The sequence below is a fragment of the Neltuma alba genome, unplaced genomic scaffold, assembly GCF_004799145.2.
Source record: "Neltuma alba isolate B1F8T4 unplaced genomic scaffold, ASM479914v2 tig00010233_pilon, whole genome shotgun sequence".
Taxonomy (NCBI): Eukaryota; Viridiplantae; Streptophyta; class Magnoliopsida; order Fabales; family Fabaceae; genus Neltuma; species Neltuma alba.
This window is the reverse complement of record NW_021635165.1, coordinates 60,015-70,167: the sequence shown is the minus strand read 5'-3', so window position 1 is coordinate 70,167 and position 10,153 is coordinate 60,015. Positions and strand designations below refer to the sequence as shown.

The following is a 10,153-nucleotide window of genomic DNA, read 5'->3' as shown; positions in this document are numbered from 1 at the left end:
TTTGGATTGCAAGTGAATGTTATGAAGAGTTGAGGATATCCAGCCCAATTACAAATTGCCATTGCATCCTGGTAATTACCCATTATGTAACGCGGACCTCCAGTAAAAGAAGATGGAAGAATAATTCTTTTTCCTCATGCAGCTGCCTCCCTCTCCCCCAAGAGAATAGCATCAGTTAATCCTCTATACATTTCGGCACACAATTGCATTTGATTATTCCGTAAGAAATTAAGCCTACTTGCTTCAATCATGGTATATCCATCAACAATGAACTGTTGGAATAACTTTCCACCATGTAGAATTGTAGAGAATTCATTATCTCTATCTTGGATTACATAAGCAAAATACTCACGCAATGAAACATATGAGGGTTTGTTTGGCTCATCATCTGTGAATATTATATGAGGTATATCTTCACTATAACCACCTTTGCCATAAGGAAATAATAAAGGATATTGCAATCGCAAGAAATTACTATGTTTTTCAGATATCCTCTGTAACATGCCTGTCTTGTATTGAACGATCAAATCTCTTTCGTATTCTGTTGACCCAATATCTCCTACTATCAAAGTAGCTATTTCATGGTTTGAGCTGGGTAAGTTATATTGTTGGATATTTCTTCCCCCCTTATGCACAAGCTTAATTTTGATAGTATGTTCCTCATTAGCAGCCAGGAGATCACGCGCTCGATGAAAGATTTTAACCAATTCATTGTGCTCATCCAAGATTTCCTGTATCAATTGTACAAGAGAAACATATACTGTTGATGAGTTGCTAGTCTCACCATTGCAAGTGTCAACAATAAAATCGTAGGCAAGTGAGCTGTCGGCCAATAAATTCCAAATCATAAAATGCAGTACTAAAACGTTAAAATAATTTAGTTTAGATTTAACGGTGATGTACAGTAATTTAGTTTTACCTGACAACAAATATTCTGTTAGTAATCTCATTTGATGTGTCATAGATGTATAGCTGAGCAAACTTAGGTGTGGCACCATCCATTGGCAATATACTCCTAATCATATGCACATTTTGCCCATTTATCTTGTAAACATATGGGCCTCGTCCATCATTTATTTTTCTATCAATTCTTCCACCCATTGATGTAAACGCAAACATCATATTGTATGTTCTAATATGTGATCGAAAGTGATTGCTTTGAGGGTGTTCTCCGGATAGTAAAGCTAATAATTCAGCAGGAGGATCTTGTAAAGCTGGAAGATGAACTTTCCCTTGATGACAACACATTCCGAATCGCGGCAAACTTTCATGTTTGTATCCTTTCAGACGTTCATCGCTCCACATTTTAGCATTACAATAAGAACAAATGAAATCTTGATCACCTAAGTCCTTGTCTCTTTGCAATTCTGTGAGTTAGTAAATTAAAAAAATTGGAATGGGTTTTTATATAAGGTGATGCCTAAATAAAGCAGGAAAAAATGTAGCAAATTAAGTATTCACTGTTTTACCATAAACATTACTTGCTAAAGTGCTAGACTGACCATGCTCTTGGAATGAACTCTGGGGTAATTTGTTTGCTTTCTTGCGACGAATATCAAGCCTCTGCAACCTTGCTAAGCTATGAAGGGTTTGATTTGCCGCTGGCATTGCCGAACAATCTAAAAAAAAAAAAGAAGAAAAAAGGTAATTGAGCTATCCTTTAAACAGTTATCAACGTGAAAAAGAAGCATACTAAATTGTATTTACCAATTAAGTAGTGATACTTCATAATAATGAGTAACAAATAATTAATACATGTTTTTTCAGGAACTATCACCTATTATATTAGATAATGAAAACTCTGACAACAATAATACAATATGTGATAATTATTAATTAATATTCATATCGATATTCACAGCGGAGAATATGAAAAAATGATAAATATTTAGGTATCAGTCAGCTCTCTAGAATACAAAAATCATATAAGATTATCTTAATTGAATAAAAATTATACTATTCATATATTGTGCTATGAACAAAATTCTTATATGATAACATTTACATGTTTATATCAAAATATGTACATGATATATCATCAACATTAAATATATACCAGTTATTAGTGGATATTTGGATTAATTACATTTCACATAATAGTTTTATTCAGTTTTGATATAAAATACGCCAAACTTAGTCAAAGAAACCGTCAACTCCAGAACATTTGTTTATGAGAAAAATCTAGGTGATCAGAGAAAATTATTTTCGCCAGATAGAACTTTATCGTAACAAAACTCTGTAATGCTGATACATGGTTCTTTATTGGGAAAGCTTACTATTTGTTATTGTTCTCAACGCTGATGGGTCAGACACCACTTTTTGTTTTTTCGGCCGCGAAGCTTGAGTATCCACACTTGAGTTTTCTGTGGAGGTAGATAGCATGTAAATGTACTGTTAAGCCAATACGGAAGAGTGTCCACAATATATAGCTAAATAACCCAAAAAATGTTCATACACACCGTCAACATATCCATAACATTTTCTCTTCTTTTTCCTGAGTATATCTAAGTGTTGAGCCCGTGCCATGGCAAACATAGTATTTTCTGACGAAATTGCAGCATATACAAAGATAATTATTAGATAGGTCATAATATACATAGATTCCAAGTACAATCAAATAAATCGGCAGACATGAGAAATGTCTCTGTTTATCGAGTTGCAACAGCCATGATTAAAACAACATATCTGATAGGTTAAATGTTGATAAACATGGTAAATTCCATGAATGGAGAATAGTAGGCTACTGTGTGAATAGAAGATTATGCCACAGGTAAGTAATCATTCATCGGATAAAATAGCAATATAATGTAGTCACAGAAAAAAGTAGTTCGGGGTGAGAAATCGCGATGTGCCATGGTTTTGATATAGAAATGAGACAAAGAAACCTGGAGAAAATACTGCTGTTGGGCAAGAGCCATCATTAGCCATGCTGAGACTTGCTGGAATTGAGACTGCTGTCTTTGAATAGTCTTCACTTCATTCTGTTCATTATCTTTATGTAATCTATCTATTCTATATTTTATATGAAAGCTTGTGAGGTAGTTAGTTAGAGTATACCGCCATAAGTGCGTAGCAGGAAAACATAACACTCGTACGTGACATATGAATTGAAAACGTGAGGAAGTGGTGGCAGTTGAAAGGAAGCACGTCTTGCACTTGTCACGATTTAGCTAAATAAGGCCCTTTCTATAAATCTTAATGTATCAACTATTAAAATGTCAGATAAAAAATTTAACATATTTTGAATTCGCATGTTCTAGGTACTCATTAATTATTCTAGGGGTATACTCCCATTTATAATTTGACAACGGTATAATTTTTGAACTGACAGTATAAATCGGATAGGAAAAACTTGGTGACACAATTGCACAAGTATCTATATTAATTGTAAACTGTTTCGCTGTGCACAAGTAAAACTGTAATTGGGATTTAATTGTTTCAAATGACGTAAGTTGGGTTTCCTCAGTTAACATAATCTTGGTATGATCAACTTGGTGGAAACGCAAATTAAAACCTCACCTATGTTATCATAATTTTGCAATGCATTGGATACTTGACACTAATTAATTTAACTTTGACTAATATGTACATTTAAGACATTCATGTAACTCCTACATGTATGCGCCACATGTATGCGTTTTTAAAAAATTATGAATATATTTTTAGCATAGATGAGTTCATTTAAATAATATTCACTTCATCTAGACACGTAATTTAATATATTTAATACATTGTTTTGTAACTGGTTAAAACCTCAGGTGATTACATAATATAGATCACCGGTTCATAAAAATTAATTGACATCCCTTAATTATGCACTACCATGCTGGCTGATTAAAATCATTGTGTGTTCACGCTGCACTGAAGGAAAAAATAATAAAAGAGATGGATAAAAAAAAATTTAAGAAAAAGAACTCCAAAACATAATTAATAGAATATTGCAGCAATGTCCACGATTGACCCTTATTCCTTAAAATATTATCACTAGAAATGCAATATCAGCATGTCATTATGCCTAAAAAAATTATTGAAGTGATATAACCAAAACCATTTCACAAATTTCAAAACCATAATGAAATTTGTGTGAGGATCGAACATAGTGGAAGACAACTCATGAAACAATAATATATAAGGAACCACATCAAATGATTCAACCACATGCATTATATACAAATGTCATTATTGATTTTCAAAATATTGCAACAAGTTGGGAATTTTAGATTGGAATCCTTTACCTATGGATCCTGCGCTAATATTCTGCAGAACCCTCCTTTTAGACCCAGCCCTTTCACCCTCTAAGATGCAAAATCTTACCAACGCCGATAGCATCAAACTTGTAGTGGGATCAACATTTTGATTATCGGTGAAATCATCAAATAACCATTATCATTTTACGACTTAGACCACCATGCGTTGATCCTACCAAGTCGTCAGAGTTGCTGCATCTCCCTGCTCACAGACTCAACATGTTGGGAAAGAAATTGGAGGAGGAATGCATTAAATAAACTGACAACTGAGATTATTTTGTAATGAACGGATGAGATTTGCTCACTTACTCAAAACGGTGTGTTTTGAGTCGGTGCTCATCAGCCGTGCTCATCAGGCTGATGAGCACCGAATGCGAACGCTTAACTATATGTGTAAATCAAGAAAATTAATGTATCTACTTTGCTCGTGCCACTATTATATGTTGAAAAGTCTAGAGTTTATTCAACTTTGAGGGCACCTTTATTTCATCGAGTTTTCTAATTATATTTTGACTTGGAAAGAAAGGGAAAATCCCCTTTAAAGCCGCCCAAAATAGAAAAAAATTAAACAGGTTAGCAAATTCAACAAATTATTAATTAATTTATAGATCTAATTCAGGATTTGCGTATGCTAGGTATTTCGTCATTTTGTTTTTTATTTTTTCCCTTTTCCAAGTCACCACTTTGTTTTCTTTCAAGCCATTTCTACCAATTAGCACTGGAAGAGATCCGATGGCGATAGTCATGCAATGGTCAGTACTCTGGTGACAAGTTTATATCAATCTTTTTGTTTTATGAATAGTTAATGAGAACTTGTGAATCACTAAATTTGACTTGTATATTTTTAAGATTATTTTATGAGTGAATATTAACAAAGGTTTATTGAATAATGCAATTCTATCGTGAATGTTTTGTTGCGAATAGTAAATGGGGACTTATGAATTGCTAAATTGAATGCGTTATTCTTCAAACCTATCTTATGATTGAATAACGTATATTAATTTATTGAAAAGTGTAACTTTATTGCAATAGTTTTGTGAGTGAATAACCACAAAGGTGTATTAATTCATAAACCTTTCTTGTAATTGAATAACAACAAAAATTTATTAAAAAGTGCAACTTTATTATTGTAAATGTTTTGTTATAAATAGTTAACGAAAACTTGTGAATTGCTAAATAGAACTCGTTAATTTATATATAAGTATTTTTTATGATTGAATTAACAATGAATATTTGTTAAAAATTACAATTTTATTCCAGAAGTTTTGTTGTTGTATGTCAATCACATATAGATTGACAGGTTTAATTAAAGAATTCACAAGTCCTCATTAGTTATTTATAACAAAATTTTTGTAATAAATATGTTGTCAGGGCCATGGCCGCCTTTTGTCGTCAGAGTTGTAACCGCGGATGGAGGTGGTTTTAACCAATAAATAAAAATATTAGGGTCAAAGCATATCTCCTGGCTCAAAGAGCACTTATAGAGGTATTTACAAATTGCCCACCAACAAGGTCTTCACATCGGCAGCGGGATTTGAACTCACAATTTTATGGGTTATGAATCGACTTCTTATTAACTGAATTAGCTCTTGTTGGTAAGTGAAACCAAGTTGAGTCAAAAAAAAAAAAAAAAAAAGAAGCCAAAAAGACAAAGAGGGCCTAGGCTCAAGATTGGGAGTGTGAGCTGTGAACTAGTTGGGCTAGACCGGTTCGTGGTTTAAAAAAGCATAAGTTTCTTTTTTTATAATTTTAAGAAAGTGATTGAATGTCACCTAATTCTTCGTTTTGTTTAACCAGAACCAAAAAAAAAATCTTCGTTTGTAAAACATGTTACATATCAGTTCAGGATGTCAAACCCTCTTGCCAAACCTGGAATAAGTATGATTCTAAACGGAAGCAATTGAGATGAAAATACATATGAAACTTCTGATCTATTTTTCTTTTTGAAAAAAAAAAAAGCCCAGGGAAACAATTAAACTTCAAGTTAGTACACTTTGAAGTTTCAGTGTCCGCGCCAATGTTTTCTTATTTTGATGGTTATGTCTATGTTTGGGTATAGATATTTTACCAATATGTTGAAATAAATAATCATACATCTGAAATATCTAGAAATTAAACCCAAAAGAAATCTTTAAATTTTATTTCAAAACAACATTTTTCATTTAATTTAACGTGACTTGTAGCTGGATCTAGTTTTAGATTAGATTAAAATAGAATGGTTGGGAAAAAGAAGATGAGATTAACATGAGGTCAAAATACTCGAAGTGTGAAACCAATTTAGACGGTGAATCAAAGAATTATAGAGCGGAGCATTGAAATGTCTTGTTACATGGTTCCAAGACCACGATATACGTTGTACCAACAATTTTTCTCTAGACATGTCTTCAATGACAAATGATGCAGTTATCATCGCCAGGTGTGACCACAAGAAATAAGTACTACTTCCGTTTTTTAATATAAGATCTCGTTTGACTTTTATTTTGATCCTAATTATAAGACCTTAATTCACTTTGTCTCTCATATTTATCTATTTTTTTTTAAGATAATCCTTCTAATAATGATAGTTCTAGTCAATATATTTAATTAGTAAGGATATTTTAGTAAAGACAACACCTATTTATAACAAATAACTAACTTAATTTATTTCCTTAATCTCCTCAAATTAATCAAATAGTTCTTATAATTAGGACCGGAAATAGTACTGCGTCCCCAACATAAAGACATCTGCCATGGGAAGGTCATTCAGAAGTGACTTAAAACTATTTAAACAGTAACACATCAAAACGCCAAGAAAAAATAAATAATATCTTATTTAGAATGATTTGTGAGTATTTTTTCAATTATAATTTACAGAATACGAGGTAAGTATAATAAAAAAAATTTGTATCGGTTTACATGAAATGTGCTTATAAGTATTTATGAATGTAATTCCAAATAGGTGATTATTAACAAGGTTGGATTTAGCGGAAAACGTTAGTTTCTCATAATGTGGTGAACCAATATTTGAATTTTTCACATTTAATGCCCAACAATATTTCGAACAGAATTATCTCAAAAAAATGATACATTAGGAAAAATGATAAATTAGTTTTAAAAAATAATAAATATAAATTAGTTTAAATCTCATATAAAGGCACCTGAAATAGGAATATTCCAAATCTAGTTGGTAAATTCAACAAATTTCTAATTGGTCCATGGACCTAAGTTAGGGATTGTGAATGTTGGATATTTCATTACATGTTGATGAAATCAAATCGAAACGCGGTACCCAAAAAAATTCGTAATAGGGTAATTATTTTGGACGACTTTCCTACGTTGACGAAGCCTCTGGTTGTTAGTAAAAGTCAAGTGTTTCCCACTTAAATAGACTTTGTAAGGAGGAAGAAAACCAACATAGGATCAATTCTCTTCAAACCAGAAAACAGAAACTTCCAGTCCTAAGGAAACCGACCATGTGTATCACCATGTTCATGCTGTGCTTGTTCCTGAACATCGCTTATTCAGACAAGAACATGAGTACTGTCGGATTCATGTTTGATGAATACTTCAAGTTGGAAGCAGGTAATGATATGCAGCCCAAAAATTCCAACATGTCAACACGAGGAATGCATGCAGATAGTGGCTTGAGTGAAGCATGGCAAGTCTTTTACAATCTTCCTCTTCGATTCAAGAATTCCAATACTACTCCTTCTGTCTTCTCTTTCTCCACCACTTTCATTTTTGCTGTAGTAGCAACCGATCCTAAATTTCACGGCCATGGACTCGCCTTCGCTATCTCGCCTAAAAGAGGAATTCCTGGAGCTCAACCAAACCAATATCTTGGCCTCTTCAATGCCTCCTCCAATGGTGAAAGTTCCAATCATATTGTGGCAATAGAGCTTGACACTGACCAGGATTTTCAGTTTGGTGATATTGATGACAACCATCTTGGGATTGATATTGATGGGTTGGACTCCGTCAATAAATCTTCTGCAGGTTACTATACTGATCGTGGTCATTTCAGAAAGCTAGATCTCTCAAGTGGAGAACCGATGCAGGTTTGGGTTGAATATGACAGTACAGATCAGAAACTCAGTGTCACAATTCATCCAATAAACATGCCTAAACCTGAGACCCCTCTTGTCACGCTGAAAAGAGATCTTTCTTCTTATTTCTTTGAGTTTATGTATGTTGGATTCTCATCTTCTAGTGGGTCAAATTCGTCTCATTACATATTGGGTTGGAGTTTCAGGATGAACGGTCAAGCTGAGGAGGTTCATCTTTCTCGCCTTCCTGACATTCCTGGACTTTTAGATCCAAAAGAAAGGGGTGGAAGAGGGAAAGTACACAAGAAAATGTTGATAGCTATATCATCAATAGTGGGTGCTGTTATCCTTCTAATCTTGATCTATGGTGTGTTTATGATTGTAAGGAGAAGAAAATTCATTCAAGTTCTTGAAGATTGGCAAATCTTGTATGGGCCTTATAGCTTCACTTACAAGGACTTATTCATTGCAGCAAAAGGGTTTAGAGAGGGTCAACTTCTTGGCAGAGGTGGTTTTGGCAGGGTGTACAAAGGAATTCTACCATTTTCCAATGTTCAAATAGCAGTGAAAAGAATTTCTCATGATTCAAGACAAGGGATGAGAGAATTCATCGCAGAAATCGCAACCATCGGCCGTCTCAGGCATCCAAACTTGGTAAGACTTCTTGGCTACTGTAAAAGGAAGAAAGAACTTCTGTTAGTTTATGACTATATGTCTAATGGAAGTCTAGACAAGTTCCTTTACTGCCTTCCCAAAAACGACAACAAACTCAGTTGGAAACAAAGATTCAAGATCATCAAAGATGTGGCTTCTGCACTCTTATATCTTCACCAGCAGTGGGTTCAAGTTGTTATCCACAGAGACATCAAACCAGCCAATATACTGATGGACAATGACATGAATGCTAGACTTGGAGATTTTGGCCTCGCCAAGCTACGTGACCACGGAAATGATCCTCAAACATCTCTTGTAGCAGGGACTCCAGGCTATATAGACCCAGAAATTGTGCAGAGTGGAAAATCAAACACATACACCGATATATATTCATTTGGGGTGTTATTACTGGTGATTGCTTGTGGAAGAAGGCCGGTGGAAACTCAAACCTCCCCGGAGAAAGTTTTACTGATAGAATGGGTTATGGATTGTTGGGATAAAGGAAACATTTGTGAAGCAGTTGATAGCAGATTGGGGGATGCATATGAAGTGGATGAAGCTGAATTGGTTCTCAAACTTGGCTTGCTGTGTTCACATCCTATTGCTTCAGCTAGGCCTGCTATTTCTCGTGTGGTGCAATACTTAGATGGAGATTCTCAGTTGCCTGATAACTTATCGGATTTAATTAAGTCTAGAAATTTAAGTGGTAGCTCCAATCAAGTATGTTCTTCATCATTCTCTGATTTTCCTACTGGCCAAACTTCTATAGCTTCTTTAACTTTAACAGAATCATTTGACTGCTCCGGACGCTAATACATTAATTATATATGTAAATCAAGAAAATTAATGTATCTACTTTGCTCGTGCCAGTATTATATGTTGAAAAGTCTAGAGTTTATTCAACTTTGAGGGCCCCTTTATTGCGTCTATTTTTCTAATTATATTTTTGATTTGGAAAGAAAGGGAAAATCCCCTTTAAAGCCACCCAAAATAGAAAAAACTTAAACCGGTTAGCAAATTCAACAAATTATTAATTAATTTATAGATCTAATTCAGCATTTGCGTATGCTAGGTATTTTGTCTTTTTTTTTTTTTTTTTGCCCTTTTCCAAGTCACCACTTTGTTTTCTTTAAAGCCATTTCTACCAAGCACCGGAAGAGATCCGCGGATAGCGATAGTCATACAATGGTCAGTACTCTGGTGACAAGTTTATATCAATTTTTTTTT

At 33.9% G+C, this 10,153-nt stretch overlaps 1 protein-coding gene across 1 annotated transcript; it reads left to right on the top strand.

Moving 5' to 3' along the window:
• Positions 1–7,699: 7,699 nt before the first annotated feature.
• Positions 7,700–9,739, top strand: LOC114755184 (L-type lectin-domain containing receptor kinase V.9-like). The gene has a single exon (XM_028944057.1). It carries the CDS (start codon positions 7,700–7,702, stop codon positions 9,737–9,739), a length of 2,040 nt encoding a protein of 679 aa, XP_028799890.1.
• Positions 9,740–10,153: the final 414 nt, after the last annotated feature.

Coding starts and splice junctions, on each gene's coding strand:
- LOC114755184 (XM_028944057.1), top strand. CDS start 7,700: ATGTGTATCACCATGTTCATGCTGTGCTTGTTCCTGAACATCGCTTAT.